This window comes from Buteo buteo, chromosome 8 (assembly GCF_964188355.1).
Source record: "Buteo buteo chromosome 8, bButBut1.hap1.1, whole genome shotgun sequence".
NCBI classification, from domain to species: domain Eukaryota; kingdom Metazoa; phylum Chordata; class Aves; order Accipitriformes; family Accipitridae; genus Buteo; species Buteo buteo.
In genome coordinates, this window is record NC_134178.1 from 19,598,382 (window position 1) to 19,617,655 (window position 19,274).

The 19,274-nt window shown below is 41.2% G+C and overlaps 1 protein-coding gene across 4 annotated transcripts in view; it reads left to right on the forward strand.

The window, feature by feature from the left end:
* APP (amyloid beta precursor protein) overlaps nucleotides 1-19,274 on the forward strand; it is a 234,430-nt gene that overhangs the window by 158,627 nt on the left and 56,529 nt on the right. For all 4 annotated transcript variants that reach the window (XM_075033881.1, XM_075033883.1, XM_075033879.1 and 1 more), the window contains 3 exons: nucleotides 208-341; nucleotides 8,993-9,067; nucleotides 10,181-10,339. In XM_075033881.1, the coding sequence (XP_074889982.1) occupies nucleotides 208-341; nucleotides 8,993-9,067; nucleotides 10,181-10,339 (368 nt within the window). The remainder of the gene's footprint in view (nucleotides 1-207; nucleotides 342-8,992; nucleotides 9,068-10,180; nucleotides 10,340-19,274) is intronic.

Consider the following 19,274-nt stretch of genomic DNA (forward strand, 5'->3'; position numbering starts at 1 on the left):
AATCCTTGTATATTTACATATATTTGCTGTGTGTCTCACATGTCTGCCTAAACCACATTTTTATATCCTCCTCTGAGGTTAAATGAATGGCTTTACCCTGACAGAACAGATTGGTCCAACTAAATTTTACCTGTACTAAAGTAGAAATTCTGCTTTTCTTCCTTCCCTTCTTCCCAACCCCCCCCCAAAAAAAAAAAATTACCTCAGTCCCTACCACAGCTGCTAGCACTCCTGATGCTGTTGACAAATACTTGGAGACACCTGGGGATGAGAATGAACATGCCCATTTCCAGAAAGCCAAGGAGAGGCTTGAAGCTAAGCATCGTGAAAGGATGTCTCAGGTAAGGGGAGATTTCTTTACCTATAAATATGGGAGGGAGTTTTGTCTGTCAAGTCGTAAGATGCTTGGAGTCCTTCATTTTCTTATTTCCCCAAGGCTTCAGCCAGCTGCCCTACCTATTAGCAATTTTGTACATACTCCATTTACTGCCTTTCTGACTCTTATCTAAGAATTCGGCTGACTGGGACATATATTTGTGGTTGGGTTGCAGCTGCAATCATGAGTCGCTACAGTTACTTGTGCTGGTAAAAAGGAAAAAAAAGTCTATTAAAAATTTCTCTCGTTTTTGTGGAAGAATGTTTGGTTTTTGAGATTGTTCTTATTTCTAAGTAAAGAACTTGACCACTGTATTAGTCATCCTTCCTTTGTAGCAGTGGAGGGAGGAGATTGCTTGTGATTAGCTTTGTTCTCTGTGTGTAGGCATACATGGCTGTACCCTGGGGTAACATAAGCTCGCATATGTTCATCTAATGGTCTTGAGCCTCAAGGTAACATGAAATGCATCTAAAGCTAAAGAAAAGAGGAAAAATTAGTGCTTTTGAACTGATCCAAAATCCAACTGAATCAACCCTTTTGTTCCTTTAACCAAAAAAGATTTGTGTAGCCTGAAACTAGACTGTTTTTAATCCTATTGAACACTAAGAGATGAGCTATTCACTCTCTCAGAATTACGGTTTATAATAGCAATGCCAATAAAAAATTGTCACAGTTATGTCTAATAACAACAAAGAAAAATATAAGAGGTTTAAAGGAAAGCCTGTGGTGCATTTTTTTTAGGATGGAACAACCACAAAAATGAAGGTAGTGTAATTCAGATGCACTGCATGTATCCTTGTAGCTATTTTACTATAATTTATCATTGTAACTTTGTTCCCCTGTTGCATTTTCAGTGTTACTCTGCATTACTGACACACTAACCTTTAGCTCTGTGCTAAAATGTTTGAGTAGGCCTGAAATTAAGCTCTTAGAATAAGGACCTGTCTACTGGCACTGTAGCTGTGGCTGGCACTCTTCTAATAAACAGAGCAGGGCATCTTACCTGAAGCGGTCACCCGATCGGTGCAAACCGCGTGCCATGAATACGGCAGTGAATAGGTAGGAAGAGATGTGCTCCTCATCTGCTTGGGAAGCTTTGTAGCACAAATAAGCTATCTCCTTCTTAAATACAGAAAATAGTCCCAGCCTAATGCTTGTAAAGTGTTATGATTTCCTTTCCTCTGGAAGATCAAACAACTTCACTAAAGCAAGCAGTGGCTGAGGCAGCTGTGGTGCGAGTGCTGCCTTTTTGCCCGGCTCAGAGCCACCCTGAAGCCGAGGGGTAAGTCGGGAGGGAGGTGAGCAATGGCTCGCAAGGCACCTCCGCCAAGGGAATGGCTCACCCCAGTCCTCTTCGTAACAAACTTGCGTGTGGCTACACTACTCAGTTTGGGAAGGACAGGCTGGGAATTGGGAGGATAAAAAATGTTGTGCACTCAGCCTGCCCGGCCGAGGAGAGAGATCCTGCCCCAGCCAGGCACACAGAGGGTCAGTGGGTAATGCAGTTATCACCCTGTTATTACCTCCCCTTGAAATAGCCTTTTTTTTAAAAAAACACTGTAGGAGCAGGTGTCCTGAAAGCAAAGGACAGTCTGCACGAAAGGCAGGTTTCCCTGGAACAGTCCTCAGATTCCCACCATGGTTTCAGGTTTGTCTCCAAAACCCAAATATGTAAAGGTTAAGCTGAGTAATTAAGGGCAGTATTTGGGTGAACTGTGTATTTTCTATTTTCTACAAAGCTGATGGTTTGTGGAAAAGAGCTGATCAAATGCACGGGCACTCAGACGACATCATATAGAGAAAACGTACCACGTCAGTGCTTGAGGCCAACAAAATTAACTAGGAAAAGCACTGAACCATAGCATCAGAAAACTTCTGAATAAATGCGCTGCACATTTTAGCGTGCGCATTTGGGGCAACTTCATAAATGAAGGCTGTGGTTCAAGGGTTTGACTGAAGATCATGCTGGTGCTGTGTGTGCTCTGCCCTCGTTAGCACATTCCCAGCCATACTTTCTGTCAGTGCTAATGAGCATACAGCTGCAGGGTGAGGCAGGTCAGCTCCCTCATCTCACTGCAATGTCACTCTTCCAAAAAAAAGGAAAATAACCAACTCTGGCCAGTTCAGCAAGCTAAATCAGACCTGGGAAACAGCAGCACGATATGTACATCAAGAAAGTAAGTTCTTTGATCTTTAATTTGCTTAAGCTGCTTATGAAATCTCAGCTTAAAGTACATATGTCTTGACGTACATGGAACCCCTGCAGAGCTTTGAAGAAGAGAGTTAACTTAAGTTTTTAAAAATTAGTTTTTCCTTCTATGAGTAATGTTTTGTACAGCATTGAGCTAGCCTCTCCCAGTTAATGTTTCAAATGTTTAACAAATACAAGATCTTATGGAGAAGTAGAAAAGCCAGCTGGTTAACCATTCTGTGTTTCCTCATGTGAACTGTGATACATCTGTGTCCCATATCACTGGTTTCCTTTTCTAGCAATGTATTTAAAAATTTCTTTTTACATTTTCCTTAAAATCGGGTATGTTCTTAATATGTATTTAACTAAGAATTAATTTGAAGCTGTTACTTTTTATGTTAAAATCAATACTGAATAAATTAACTCAGTAACCTTTTGACATCAATGTTATTCTCAAAAAAAAAAAAAAGTAGCAAGTAAGAGTCACTAGCTGAGTCCTCCAGCTGCACTGAACATATTTATTCTCTTTTTTTTTTCCCCTCAAAGTCCAGTTCTTTCAAAGCTGAGAAATGGGGCCTTATAAAGCAGCAGAAATGCCCATTTTTTGTCTATTAAAAAGAAAGGAAATAATCAGTGGTTTTAGGAAAATGATTGAGTCATTCTTTAATCTTGATAAATGTCATAATCTGAAATAAATTGGTTTGTTCACAAAATATAGATACTTCTTTTAATTAATAAAGCAGCTAGTTTTAAAACAGTATTTGATTTGATGCACGCTTTACTTTGCAACAGCCAATTAACTCATTAAAAAAAATCAGATGCATTCTGGTTCACATGTAAAATGTAATCATCTAAGGAGTAGGGAAGTTTATCATTAAAAATATTAAATTGGAATTAAATATTTTAATAAAAACATCATCAGGGCAAATGCAGGTGTTCTGTATATCCTCTTTCTGAGTTTTGCCTTTATTTACCATGAATTCCTGACAACTTGTTTCTTTTTCTCTTGCACAGAGATATTCACACAGGCAGAGACCCAGCTTCTGTCGATGGTCATGTTGATTCATAGTTCACAGCTCCTAAAAGACTCTCACTAGGGGAGTCTGTGCTCTTTAGTATGATGACCTGATGCACGTCTGGTTCAGACTGTTCTAATCCCTTCCGCTCTTAAGTGTCTGTCCCTTTAGACTACAGGCCATAAAAGTTTTTCTGCCTTTACTATCTTGCACAGCACCTGGAGCAACAAGGCTTATAAACTTTCCTAGGCAGTACTATGAAGAGAATTACATTAGCATAGAATTTTGAACTTTTCCCAAGAATTATTAATGCAACGCCAAATAACAGCAGATCTACATTCCCATGCAAACAGGATAGCTATTCAGCAATGGATGTGTAACCTTTAAATGTTTGCTCTTCTCTGACAGGGAGAGAATATGCTAACTGATTGCAGGATGCTGTGTTTCTTATTTCCTGTTTTGGTACAATTCCCCTTTTCCTCTTTCTCCTTCCAGTTTGTTAACTCCTTTATAGCTCCCTCACTCAAAGAGCTGCTGCTAAATAGCCTGGTGGAACCAGATATTGAACCTTACCCAAGGGAGCAGTATATTTATACATTTCTCTCCTCAAATATCTTGTGACATTCTCATGTCTTAAATTTACTCTTCCTCTGGCTGTTTAAAATATTTTAGGAATCATAGCATGTAGAGTACTTATGATAGGAACTTAATGATACCTTGTCTCCTAGAGTAGTCTTGCCTCTTGGAAGTTCATTTCCAAAGCAAGCATCTGAAAATACTGCAGTCCTCAACCAGCCTGAACAGGGCTGGTGTTATGTTCAAGATTTTTTTTTTTTGATCCTTGCATGCCACTAGTTCCAACAACCTAGAGGTGTCTTCAGCTGGTTTTTAGTGTCAGTGGCACCATAAATGGTTTGGGTTGGAAGGGACCTTAAAGATCATCTAGTTCCAACCCCCTGCCATGGGTAGGGACACCTTCCACTAGACCAGGTTGCTCAAAGCCCCATCCAACCTGGCCTTGAACACTGCCAGGGATAAGACATCCACAGCTTCTCTGGGCAACCTGTTCCAGTGCCTCACCACCTTCACAGTGAAGAACTTCTTTCTTGCCTCTAATCTAAATCTACCCTTTTTCAGTTTACAGCCATTACCCCTTGTCCTATCACTACATGCACTTGTAAAAAGTCCCTCTCTGGCTTTCCTGAAGGCCCCCTTTAGGTACTGGAAGGCTGCTGTAAGGTCTTCCCAGAGCCTTCTCTTCTCCAGGCTGAGCAACCCCAACTCTCTCAGCCTGTATTCATAGGAGAGGTGCTCCAGCCCTCTGATCATCTTTGCAGCCTTCCTCTGGACCAGCTTGAGCAAGCCCATGTCTGTTTTATGCTGGAGGTCACAGAGCTGGATGCAGGACTCCAGGTGGGGTCTCACCAGAGCAGAGTAGAGGGGCAGAATCACCTCCCGCGACCTGCTGGTCACACTTCTTTTGATGCAGCCCAGGATATGGTTGGCTTTCTGGGCTGCGAGTGCACATTGCTGGCTCATACTAAATTTTTCATCCACTGATACCCCCAAGTCCTTTTCCTCAGGGCTGCTCTCAATCCACTCATTGCCCAGCCTGTATCAGTGTTTGGGATTGCCCCGACCCAGGTGCAGGAGCTTACACTTGGCCTCGTTGAACTTCATGAGGTTCACACAGGCCCGCCTCTCAACCCTGTCAAGGTCCCTCTGGATGGCACCCCTTCCCTCTAGAGTACCAACCATGCCACTCGGCAAAGATGTTAAATAATACTCATCCCTATATTTCCTAGATCCCACTATCTCTATTATTGTGTGTGGGAGGGCTCTTTCCTTCCTTAAAACTGACTGTCAGGTGAGTAGGAGTACACACCCCAGTCACAGTCAGGGCTCTTTGGAGAGGTTTAATGATATTATTACCAGAAAAAAGGTCAAGATAAGAGTGGAACAAAAGCCCTTGACAACAGTAGGCATCTTATTGGCATGACTTTAACTTTCTAACTAAGCAAACCTTCAGGCAAGCACCTCTGCTGGTCTGATTGCTGTAACCCAAATGTCTGTCGTAAATTCTTCTCTTGCAGCTATGCTTCTTTGCCCTAATGTAAAAAAAAGAGAGTAAATACTGCTGTTTTCAGTATAATGAGATTTTTTGTACTTAGCATCTCTCTTAATAATGAGTGACACTTTCTGTACTTCCTATTTTCCTCTTGCTGTCCCCTGCAGCCCAATTTCAAAAGGAGTCTGCCAGGCGCTAAGTCCTGAGTTCTGAGGAAGTTTGACTTTGAAATGGCTTGCTGCTTAAATCTCAACCAGAAGTTGTCTTTTTCCCTGGACAGAGCCACCAAGCCTTGAAGAGCCATAAATCTGTGTGGCTTTGATAGATCTGGGCCGTCAGAGAAGAATAGGTTTGTAAGTGCATAGAGGCCAAGTTCAGCCTTTTTCTGCACATGCATATCCGTGCAAATTTTTTCCCCCTCCTGCTCTTTGGTTTCCTACAGAGTGCTATGGCATATTTCTTAGTCACTCGTAATTCTCTAAAGCGATGACCTTCAATGAGAGCAGAAGTTTTCTCTGGGTAGTGGCATGACTTCCCATAGATAGCTGTGGGGCAGCTGTATCTTCAGTTAGTTAGCACACACACAGAGATGCTTTCAACCATTCAAGTCTTCTCAGTTGCAAAAATTGGCACTCAAAGCACAGCTTCTGCAATCTTTACATTGAATATTGTTTCTGCAAACAGCCATGTCATTCTGGTTTTTTCACAAGCCATTCACTCTCCTACCAAAGCTGAACTCTGAAGCCCATAATTTACATTCCTCCCAACTAGCTGCGTAGGCTGTCAGTTTATCATCCTGCCTTCAATGCCTTCAAAGGTTTAGGGAACTAAAACGGGCAGAGAGACCTGGTCTGGCCAAAGGTCTCCTTATCACATTACCCACAATACTTGTTTTCATCATATGGATTAGCAGAGGGTTAGTTTGGGGGATAAAGATGGCAAAGGAACTCTTGTCCTGAAAACCCATCAACTGCTCATTCAGAATGAAAGAGTATTAAGCAGATGTCAGAGATGTGATTTGAAGACATAAAAGGAGAGGAGGGAGAAAAAAAATCGTAAAGTTGCTAACCTAGGCCAATGCTCAAGCTTGAGCACATCACTGTAGTTTATGGCTTGAATTAATGCAACGTTCACATCCTGCACCAGTGACATTTCAGGTCTCTAGGAAGGTGCTGCCTGTGAATTAAGTTTTCTTGGCCACCACAACCATATGGCCTAAGTGGTGTACAATTAAAAGTTTAATACCTAATGTGCACTTAATACACAGCAGCACTCTGAGCATTAATATTTTGCAGAACACATCATGGTGCTCTAAATTATGGTGTTGGTTCATGTCCTCTAGTTCTGCTGTGTCAGAGAAGCAGTAAAATCTCCTGATGCCAAAGTACTGGGAAGGTAACTGGTTGTGGGGCGACCTGTAACTTCAGTGCACTGCACATCGTGTTCTCTGTTGTCAGCTGCTTACTACAACCCGTTGAAAATGAATTTTCATGTCTCTTTGTAAATTTTGGTTTCCTACCTCCCTAGAGTTTGGCTGCAATTTGCACATCAATGCTTATTTGTCTGATGAGAAGATAATTTAAATTGAAGAGGTACTTCTAGGCTGCCAGTTTATGTAGGTTGTAGTATAATTTTGGGGACTTAAGTTTCAGCTTACTGTTCCCAGTAAAAGAGTGGAATGAAGTTAAGACTGTGATTTCTAAGTACTTGACTTCAGGTTTTTGTGCTTACAACTGCTGTCTAACTGTGTCCCTGCTGAAGCCCAGAAGCAGGCAAAAGAATTTCCCACTTTAAAGTTTTCAGCATCATGTTAGCTTCCCAAAATGTATGTCTCCACTCTCTTGCGCTATTACTTAGGCCAGAATCTCTTACAGATAAACAATTTCACTGATAGTGAGTTGACCTGGTTTTACTATGACTGAGTTATTGCTGTCTTGAAATACATTCCCAGGCTTTGGGTCAAAAGGAAGATGAAAACTTGACAACAAAATCCCATACGTTGAGTTGGTCTTGAATGCAGGCACCTGCATGCTGGTTAATTGTTGGGTCTACAACCCTATATAGGACTGAGAGGAGATTACATTTCAAGGACTCAGACTTGTAAAAGTCTCCTTTGAACCCAGGTTTGGTGGTTTGGGTTTTTTTAAAGGCACAGGCTCAACCAGATACTGAAGGCACCACTAGTGCTCTCCACTCTGCCCATCAAGGACCCTGATTAGCAATGTCCAGCATGTGGGAGAACGGGGGAGCCTGAGACAGGAGCTGAGTGGTGGAGGCTCAACTTGCAGACATGAGACACAGCAGGTCTAATCTGTCCTGCCTTTGGTATTGGTCTTGGTAAAATTTCAGTCATGCATGCGGAGCTTTTCTAAAATCCCCTTTAGAAAGGGTATGTTTGACTATTTCTGTTAAAAGGTATGAAAATGTGTTTTTTGGTGAGAAAGGAAGGAAAGGAAATGCACATTTTGAGTAATTGCTTCCAGGTTTCTTCTGTCTTCATCTGACATTGTGCTAATCCTGCAAATAAACAAGTCACTTGTTTGTGTGCACTGCATTCAGTGAGAGCAATTGTTCCTGCATAAAATGTGTTATCTGAGCAGATTCCTGTCTAGGTGTGAAAAGAGTAAAGACCCTAAGTAAGACCACAAGAAGGTTTCAGATGTCATGGACAGCAAGTTAAGAGTAATGTATTCCCTGACTATTAAAACACTGCCCTGTGTTACAGGAGGTGGCCTCCCACGTTGCTGAAACAAATGGTACTGAAAGTTCTCCTACATCATTCTTCTGTCAGCATTGTACTTGAGATATAAATATATTCCATTCTTGAAGTGTTGGACACCGATTTCTGGACAGACTAGCACAAATTGCATGTAATTCTTGATCTGTCCTACTCAAAGGCCAGCAATGTAGTCCAAATAAATCTACAAATTTTTGTGGTACCAAAAAAAGTGTCACTTAGAATGAATTGAAATTCTCTTATTTTGACCAAGGAGGTACAATAGGTGGAAGCAGTTTCCTTTCTGTCTGAGTTGAAAAGGGGTTGGCGTGTTCACCCATAGATATCTCCACTTCCCTTGCTTGATGGCTGGTTACAGCCGTGTTGCTTCACAGTGGAGTTGTGAGAGCTTGGCACAATGATTGGACACAGAAGTACTTACTGTCTTTGTTTAATTTAATAACAGGATTCCACCTTTGTTAAATGTTGTAACAGCTTTTTTAACAGAGATAAAAGGAGGAGAGCAATATAAAAAGATGACTGTCAGAGCTGCAGTGCTTGGCTGTTGTTAAGCCCTGAGATGAGAGGAAAGTATGAAAGTCACACTCCTTGTTTTGTTCGTTAGGTCATGAGAGAGTGGGAAGAGGCAGAACGCCAAGCAAAGAACTTGCCAAAGGCCGACAAGAAAGCTGTTATCCAGGTAAAGGAAAACAGTACCACAACCTTACCAGCTGGCGTCGCAGTTAAAATACAAGGGATGCTGGTGTGATATAATCTTAAAACCTACTTCTATAGAGATTTGATATTATTCTCTGCTCTTGCTGTTGTTATTTTTGTTTCCAGCTGTTAGTGGCTGCTGGGTATCTTTGTACTTTGCAGCCAGTCCCTGAAACAGCTGTGCAGGACATTGCTTGTGACTGCATGGAGGGACAAAATTTCACTTGAATTTAGATTTGCCCTCAGTGAGAACTGAAAACTTGGTTCCCACAGGCCCCTTTTAAAATTTAGGCTGTGATAAACTAATATAAGCTGCAGGACCTAAGCTAAAAGCAGAGATGGAAAATGTGATTTAAGGAAGGAGTCACCGTCAGTTTTATCTGAAAGAAACTCTCAGCCAAAAATTATTTTATCCAAAATTTTACTGTAATTCAAAAATTCTGACAAGCCAGACGCTCCTTGAATCCCACTGTGGCTGTCAGGTATTATTCAGTACTGCTAGAATGATTTCGATGCAAAACTATAAAAAGGTAATATTCAGAACCAGATCGCTTCACATGTTGGATCCCACAGCTTTGTTCTCTACCCAGTCAATTGCATTTTACCCAGTCAATCTTTTCCTTTATTGGAATAAGTTTGGGCTCAATTTTTCTTCCTGTTGGCCAGTTTATAAGAAACCATAGTCATTCTGTTCAGGTTGGAATTTTTTTTTTCCCCCATGTAGATTTACTCCTGAAGTCATGTTGATGACTCATGATGGCAGGGGACATATGCTTGCCAAACTCCACCCTCCTCTAGGCACAATTCTCTAGCACTGAACCACTGTCTCGGGGCAAATGAAGAATTCACTGGTGGTTGTGTGGAACAGGTCAGGAATATTTTATTAGATTAATAAAATATGGCCAGATGTTCAGGAATACAGGGCATCAGCAGTTCTCACTGAAATCAGTAAAATGTGTGTTCAGTGCAGAGTTCCTGGGAGCCAAGCTAGACTGACATGGAGAAAGATTTTGGTGACTTGCAGACGGAGGCATTCACGTCTGCTGGTCTCTGCTGGTGTCTTCACTGTTCCTGTTGTGATGGATGTTTTTTTCAGCATTTCCAGGAGAAGGTGGAATCACTGGAACAAGAAGCAGCAAATGAAAGACAACAGCTGGTAGAGACTCATATGGCACGGGTGGAAGCCATGCTGAATGACCGTCGCCGCATTGCTCTGGAGAACTACATCACAGCCCTGCAAACTGTCCCGCCCAGGGTAAGTGCAATGTCACAAACTCTGTCAGCTGTGCCAAAATCATTGTAGTCATTCTGGGGAGAAAGAAGGTGTGCCCAGGTACAGTCCACGTATGGAGCAGTGAATGTGTGTTTGCCATGCAAGAGCTACTACAGCAGTCAGCTAGTTTGAAAATTAAAAGTTTAGACTTTGTGTGTACATAAATGTAGGCACAAGCACACACCCCCTGTACACACCTATAGATAGATACATACATACATAAGGATACTTAAGCACATAATGTAGAATTGATTTGGTTGTCAGAAATAGTAGCCATTCACAGATCCTCCAGAAGGATGAAGAAGTGTCCTTCCAAGTGATGCACAATAGGTTACTTCATCTTGTCAAGATGGAGCTTAAGGATGAGGGATGGTTGTGATTTTCTATTTTGTTTGTTGAACTGTTGAAATGTTTGGTGAAAAATCTTGTGAGGATTGTTGGATGGCGTGAAGATAGCACACTAGCAACTCAGACTTGTCTGTTGGACGTGATGACTATTGGTGAGTGTAAACACTAAGTTCAGAATGTGGATTGAATGTGGAATTTTTAATGACTCCGTATCTGTGATGTTTGTATTCAATACCAAGATAACTGGTCTGTGACCTCCAGAAGAAGAGAATCTGCATGAACACTGCAGGAAAACAGTCAAATGTTTTATATACTTCTCACCTCTTGAACACTTCCGAGATGGAAAAAACATTATGTTACTAAAAGACTTTTGGATCAGCAGTGTAAGATGTAGCCATTAGATCCTGAATTTGGCCTCACAGGGTATTACATCAACACAGCTAACCTGCTAAAATAAGATGCTTTAAGTGAATTTCCTTCTGCAGAGAAACCTGTGTATTCAGTGAGCATGGAAAAGTGATCATCATCTTAGTTCTTTATCATCATCAAACTTTTTTCTCCGCCCCATGGTGCGAAACTGTCTTGTTTCTACTGTGTGTGCCAAGTAAAAGAAAAATCTTTTACTTAGGTAAAAGTGTCACGGGGAAGCTTCAGAGTAGTTGTATGAAGAGTTAATCTGTATTTTACAACATAGCAATTTGTGGAAAATGAAGCTAGACTGTATTAAATTGGTAAAAGGTGTTGTCTGGTCTGAGTGTGAGATGCATATTGTAACCTCTGACTGTTGTGAGGGTAGTGAATGGCTTCGATTCATTAGCAGACAGATTAGCAAGTTACAGGCAGGGTTGCAGCTTCCTTTAGGAAACTGGAGTCTGCGGCTCAGAACTGAGAGTGAGATGAGGTGAGTGCATGGACTGGCTGCAGGTTGTGTTCGCTGTCTTGTGGTGTGATTTTGGGTAGTTCTCCTAAGATATGATTTCACATTTGGCTTTAGCCAAACAGCTGTTGCTGTAATGTTGAGCCTCATGCAAATGTGTAATCCTGTCTGAAAAGTATTCCAGAAAAATAATTTGATTTCAAGTTGTGTGTGCATTAGGCTGACAGCCTGGTTCTGCAGGTATCTGAGGTTGTGGAAGGTGAAGATGGGGACCATGCATAACAACAGAATGGACTCTAGAGCTGCCAAAATGTGCAGCTTCATTACTAGCACAAGGGAACTCCACCTTTCGTGCTTGCGGAACACAGATGACATCTCCACTGCAAAAAAAAAAAAGTGAACTTTGGCTGCAGAACATGAAGGGGCAAAAACATTAACACCAACTTTGGGAACAGAAAAACCTGCATTTTATGCTTGGGTTGCTTGTAGTCAGCTCTCAGGACATTTAAATTAATAATACATTTACTGCATCAGTGGGAGAGCATCAGGCCTGAAAGGCTATGTCAAAGAACACTGATACATGACTCCAGTAGAAGTAAGTTTTGAAGGTACTGGTAAAAGACTAAGGTGCATTGTATGTTGTGTCCCTACAAAAGCTAATCATTCTGAAAGGAGCAGGCAGCAAGCGCAGAGGTAACATTAGCTGAAGGTGCTACCAAATGGGGACTCATCTCAAAACTAATGGGGGTGAACAGTTTAAAGAATAATGTCTTTAAACAATTCCTTTGCCAGTCTTGGTTGTGGTATTGTCCTTGCCTCAGCATTTTTTGGTTGTGTGCTCTGAAGTTACTGACAGTTCAGGCATGTGCCTCTGAACTGCTGGTCACATGTGTGCCAAATGAAAAAACTGACCTTGAATTCAGCAGGAGGATTTGTCTGCTTATATTGTGGGGCAGAGGGTGAAACCTGAGGAGTGATGGATTATAGCTGAATGGCCTAATGAATGAATCCAGTCCGCTAACTGCTTTGCAGGATATGGAGCCAGAAATCTGAATACACTGTGAATCTAAACTTTGGCTGCCTAGACAAAGAGAAAATGGGATTAATGGAAAATTCAACTCTGATACCCTAGCAAACTTCCCTAGTACATTTCATGCAGTTGTGTTGTCTTTGGGAGAGTAAGTCATGACCTTTTTGATGGCTTGTTAAGTAATCTTACAAAAGGGAGGCTTTTTTGGAGTTCTCAAAAAATATTTTTAAGAACCACCTTCCACAGCCTGCTTTGAATTACATGGTTTGCTATTAGTGTGTTTACTACAAAAGTAGATTCTGAATATTTAAAGTGATGGAGTCTCTTTCTCTGAAGTTGTAAGGACAGTATTTGGGTTTAAATTGAAAAATAAGTTAGGCTTTTTTATTGAAGTGGATGTCTTCTGCAGACAGCTAGGAAGGTGTATAGATATGTATATAGATGTGTGTGTGCAAAAAGTATTTTCCATGTGCTGTTTAATCACTTGGACATACTGCCTTGTACTTGAATTTGAACATTTCCAAAGATTTTTTTGACTTCTGGCAGACCACTCAAAGTAGCAGGATTTCATTTTACTCTTGGATGTCTAGAAATTCATGACCAGCCTTTGCCTGCAGATCAGTTATCACAGGAGAACAGTGAGTCTGGCACTCCTGGTGTCAACAGACTGATCATGGATGTAATGCACGGTTCTCCATGAGTGGCAAAATCCTTATCCACTGGGAATTCCTGTTTTCTGTCTGTATACAGATTATGTGGTGCTGGTGTTCAAGGGGTACGCTCTTCAGAAGAGCTGAAGAGAAACTTCCTCTGGCTCGGAGAGTCCCTGAGCTATGGGTAGGGGGAAGCTGGACAACTGTGTGGGGAGAAGTATCATCATTTACTTACTTGCTCCTTTGGAGGAGGCTTTCCTTGTAGGATAGCAAGATATGGGACTAGGGGAACCTTTCGTCTGGGCCAGTAGGGTAGTCATTATGTTCTTGTACATGCCTAGAAAATCAACTGTTTTCAGTGCCATTCTACCTAAAACTACAGAAGTCTGGGAATTCTTTACAAATGGCTTCTGCACCACACCAAAAACTTTAACTGCAGGTTTTTTTCAGGTATTATGCACATGGTCACCCAATGCCAGTGTCAGAGGTGTGCTTCAGAGTACCGCTCTGGGCAGCAAGGGAGGCAAGGAGCGTACAGAGATAAAATTGCATAGCTTCAAGGTCTACTAGAAAATAAATTTGAGCAAAACCAAATATTTGTACCATTGTTCTCAGAAGCACTGTCATGCAGGCTGCCCCAAAACTTAAAATTTGATCCTCATTCCTGATGCAGCTTAACTGTGCTGCTATACTTTGTTGCCTTTGAAAATGGGGTGCAGCTGTTCAGTATCCAGTGTCAAAATACTGTATTGTTTCATCCTGCTTGATGGCCTTACTACAGAAAAGAAGGGTTAGTGGCAGCTGGAACCAATATGCCTCTAGTTTTTAAAACAGTTGGAAATTTTCCCCTTCATTTTGCAAGTTAAATAGTGGAATTCAAATCCATCATTCTCTGAGCAGATTGATTCTGTAATTTGCTTATATTCCCTCTTTCACATGCATGTCAAATTTTGCTGGATTTCTGTCTCCTTGTTTAATCTTTGTTGGTAAGAAAGGCACATTCTCTGTGGGAAGCTGGTGGCAGGGGGTGAAGAGAAGCAGAAAAGAAATCCAGCTCCTAGTAGTGAAATAAAAGCTTTCAGAGCAAGGAAACATACAGGAAAACTTTGAAAGGTAATTAATTAACCTCCTTACTTTGCGCATAGTTTAAAGTGAGCATATAATCATTAAAATCAGTTTAAAATACTTCTTTCTAATTCAGCACTATTTACTGAAATGTAAGTTATTGCTGAACAGAGCAGGATCGTTAAGATCAACCCTAGCTATGTACATTAATCCATTTAAATGGTTTTTGCCATGCTTTTTATCTTGTTGCCTTCAGAATTCGCTCTGGTACCTGTTGTGCTATGGGAGCAGTGTTCGTTTATACAGAGAGAGCACAGTGCAGGCTGAAACTAGTTGAGTTTGGCTATTTGGACATGGAAGAGGGATCTGCAGAGGAGCCCTTACTCAGTGCCTCTGCATTCGAGAAGCTCAAAGCCTTTCCCAGGTCCAACAAGGTTGCTGTGGAAATATGCAGTTGGAGGCAGGCCAAAGTGTTGCTGCTGATCTAGTGATAAAAATCCTCCTGTGCAGTAGGAAAGAGCAGTCCAGCTCTAATACTCCACCATCTAGCTCTGCTCCTCCAAACACATAAACTTAACAGCTGTGGAGTTTCTCACAAGCACTTAGTTTTTTAGGGTTTTGTGAAATAGCGTGGATTTCAGCTCTGTTTTTACACCAAGTCAGACTTCAAGAAATGTGGTTACCTAACTCCATTTTCCAGCAGCTTCTGAGGCTTTTATGTGAACAAAACCAGACTGTCTTGTTTTTTCCCCAGTCTGTGGGCTTGAGCATATGGTATAGTCATGCACCTAGGCTTGCCGATAGGTTTTTTGTACAAGTGAACTAAAGACAGAAGAGGCAATCCAGATGGGTATTAAGTTCTGCAAAATCCTGGCAGGTTCATTATATCTAAAATGCAAAGTTTTAAAAGAGTGAGCAGAAATAAAATTTGTCTTAATTTGTCAAAGTTGAGTAAGTTCAAATCCTGAAAAGCAAATGAGATTGAATCAAATACTGTTTCCATTTTATTCTGCCCCAGGAAAAGTCCTTCGGAGGGTAGGAAAAGGGAAGTTTTGAGTACCATTATAGCCATGTATTTGTGCTGTGTAAGGTAACATGTTTTATAAATTAGCAGAAATTATGAGAAGGCATCTTTAACTCCACATGAAAGGTAGCTGGCCAGGGCTTTGCTTGTGTCTCACCCATGAGTAAAAGTTTTGTATTCATCCAAGCTAGCCTTTCTTGAATGTTCCTAAAAGGAACTACTACTCCTGTGTCAGACTTGACCCACAAGTTAATAACACAGCAGGTAAAATATATACCTAATACAGTATATAAGGTATTCCTAATAAGTGAATGAAAAGAAGCAATTGTTGCACGTTTCAAGAGCAGTAATCAGAAAGGACTGGTGATTGATTTTTCTCTAAAGGCAAGATTAAATAGCACAATACAGCATTGTGAAACTTTCCTCTCTGATTTAGGGAGAAATTTGATCAAAATGACAAGCCAGCTCAGAATTTCCCATGGAAGTTCCATGGCACAGAGCTGGGAAGTTGTATTTTAAATACACAGAAGTGCTTTACTATGATTTTTGTATTGTTTCTCTGTAGTAAGTGTTTTGTATTTCCGTGAGGAAACTGTGAGTTATATTTGTAGCAATCCAAACTACCTTTGATGTTTCCATTTTCCAAGCTCAATGAAATTGCACTGTTTCATCACTCCCTTAAAATCTGAAATAGTAGACTAGGTTTAATATAGAGTTCATGGAGGGGCATCTGCATGCATATATATTCGTATTTATATTTATGTGTATATATATATTACTTGCTAGAAACTGATTTTGGGGCATTTTAGATCTCATATGTGATTCCTTTATGGGAGTGACTTTTATCTTGATGCTGATGCCACCTGAAATAAAGGCACTGGATTACAGAGTCAGTGGGGCTGAAAATTGCCACCAGGTAGCCAAGAAGCCGTCAGCATTTTCTGCTTCATTGGGGCTTGTGCCTTGTACAGCTGGAAACTTGTTACCCAGCTGTCAGGACTGCCTGGTTAAGCTTTCAAACCAGGGAGTTGCAGTACAGGTCCTTAACTCTGCCCTGGTGCATACATATATATGTATATATTCACAGAAAGAATTGTCTTCCAAATAAGAGACAAGGCATATTCTCTACAGTTTTAGGTAGAAAATTAGCTTTTTAATGGTGCTTTGTCAGCCTAGGTAGTCTATATACACCGCATACATAGTCTGTGAACCTGTCTACTTTGAACCAAATGTATTGAATGCATGCAAGTCCCAACATATGAAAACTATATAAAATAATATTTTGACAACATTCCCCAGCATAAACGGGATTTTAAACTAACAACTAAAATACCCGCAGAGATGAGTACGTCTGTTGGCCTGTCACGATAGCTTGTAAAAGGGCTATGATTGATCTGTGCTCAGTTTTAGATAAAAAACAGGTGTTTGAATCTGCTGAGAAGTGGGAGCTTTGAAATTAGTTCTATGGGAGCAAACAGCATGACAGCATGTGCTTGAAATAGTTGGAAGCAGCATGTAATGGTCACATTCATACTGCTTCACCCTGCATTGCCTGCTGCGCACCTTATTAGATGTGTTCATGTCTTTTTTTTCTGCATTTGCCTCACTAGTGGGTGTGTGCCATAAGACTGGATTTAAGCTTCTTGCCAGCCAGTCCATGGTTTTGGAATACTGAGTAGCCAATATTATTCCTAACTAAACAGCATTGCTAATGAAGTAATACACATTATGAATTTGGTGCTGGATCCTGTTGCTTAAGAAGTCACTGGCCATTCTTTTCACTGGATAAATGACAGTCGCCAGCAGCGTTGGCCAGGGTAACTAAAAACATGGGGATAACGGAAGTCGTGTTGGCAGTATCATGATCGCTTTCAGAGGAAGACTGAAAAAAACCAAGCCAACAAAACAAGTACAGACAACTGCAAATAGTGGAATTACTTCATGAGGCTTAGGTAGCCCCTGGTGGTTGATACAAGTTAGGTACTCTGAGATGTTTTTTATTAAGGTGACTACAGATGTGAGCACACTGAGTTTTCCCTGGCAGAATACGCAGCAGAATTTCAAGTGCTGAACCCAGAATTTTTTAATGAAGTTTGGTGGTTGGTACGTTATTTATGAAGAGCAAGAGGTGCCAAACTGGCCTTGGCATATGTCAGCTGTTTGTTTTTCTGCCATAGACAGTGTAAGAGCTGAGGCCTCAGGAACTTAATTTAGCTGATAATAGCACCACTTTTATTTATAATTTAATCTGAAGGTTCCTGCCTAAGGTAGAAGTAGTAGACAGTTGTGAATATAATAGCTTCAGACACAGGGTCTGGCTGCATCTCCTCAGCCTGTGGAGCCTTCCCTCACCTCTGTGCTTGACCGTTCATTGTGGCCCTTCTACTCTCCCATCACAAGAGTTCCTATCACTGCTTGGTGTACTAGATTTGGGGGTGAATCCTGCTGAAAGTATCTCTGCAAAAAGTGCCTGCATGGGTGGGATTTTTAAGCCGAACCAGTTCACTCAATAATGACATTTAAAAGAAAATGTGTATGAAATACAATACAGAGGTGGGACTTGGGGTGAGGTACTTTTGCTGATCCAGAAATTTGTTAGAACTCTGCAAGCAGTAGGCCTACAGTTTTAGGCATTGTGGAGAAAATGATCTATTTATTTATTTATTACTGTCTAATAGTAGAACTTGGTCCTCACTTACGGTAACTGTCACACTCAGGTATGCAAAGCCCAGTGGAGGGCTGTCATTGCCCATCACCAGCTCTGGCAGTTTCGCCTTCAGCCACAGCCCTGAAGCCATGTGGCAGTAGCATTGCAAAGTTGTTAGGAAGGTTGGAGGTCTAACCTGATCCAGTGTGACTGGGACTTCAGGGTGGAAGCAGGGCTGGTTTAGTGTACATCAAATGTTAAGGGGATACTGCTGCCTTTTGGGGTTTTTTGGTCAGTGTAGAAAAGACACACCATATTAACCTTAACGATTGAGGCCGGGCATGTTTCCTGAAGGTCACAATAAAGAAAGTTTGTGCGATAACAAATCTATATGCTAAGACTTCTAATCCATTTCAGCTTCCACTTCAGGGGAGCCTGGGTACATATCCATCTCAGGTCGCAACGTTACATTCAGGGAATCCTGTCATTTCCATAGGTGCCTGCATCCACTCTAGGAACTTGTGTGTAGAGCGGTGCCTTGCTGACTGAGAAAGCCTTGTGCATCTGTGTGAGGTGCCTGAATGCTTCACAAGGACTTCTTAGCTTTGAATCACCTGTTGTTAGAGTAATGTCACAAGATACGAGATCACTAGATCAATAGGATTAAAATGTTTGTATGGCTAGTTTTAAAAACAAAACACTGAAACTCTCTAGGCTTGTATACATACATACAGCAAGTTTCTAGCTTTTTTTTTTTCTTGAGAAAAAGGAAAGTCTCTGCCTCTGTAAGGAAACACCTTGCATTTAATATTCTTTCTGCATTGTCCTAAACTTGCGACTTGCGTACCTGTGCCTCTAGGGTCAAGGTGGGTTTTGCATCCCACTTCCTCATGTCCTCTCTGTGGTCCCACAGGCAAAACCATAGAGTACCCCGTGGTGTGTACCCTCTATATCCTCTCCCTTGAGCAGAACAGTTACTCTTAATAGCTGCGATATTGGTTGGTACAGGTGGGGGCCAGAATTATGGTTTTCTGCTGCCATCACAAGGATATTTCTTGGCCAGACATGCTAGAGGCATGTGTATCCATTTGTCCTTTATAGTGATAAGTTTGGACATTTGTCAATGTTAGAAAAGGCACTGAAGGTGGGCTACCAATTTACCCAGGTGACTACCACTGTTAGTGGTATTTGACAAGTATTTGCAAGGTTGTTATCCTATTAACATGTCTGCTTGTGACTCTTAATGTAAAAGTTTCATTGACATATTGCGATG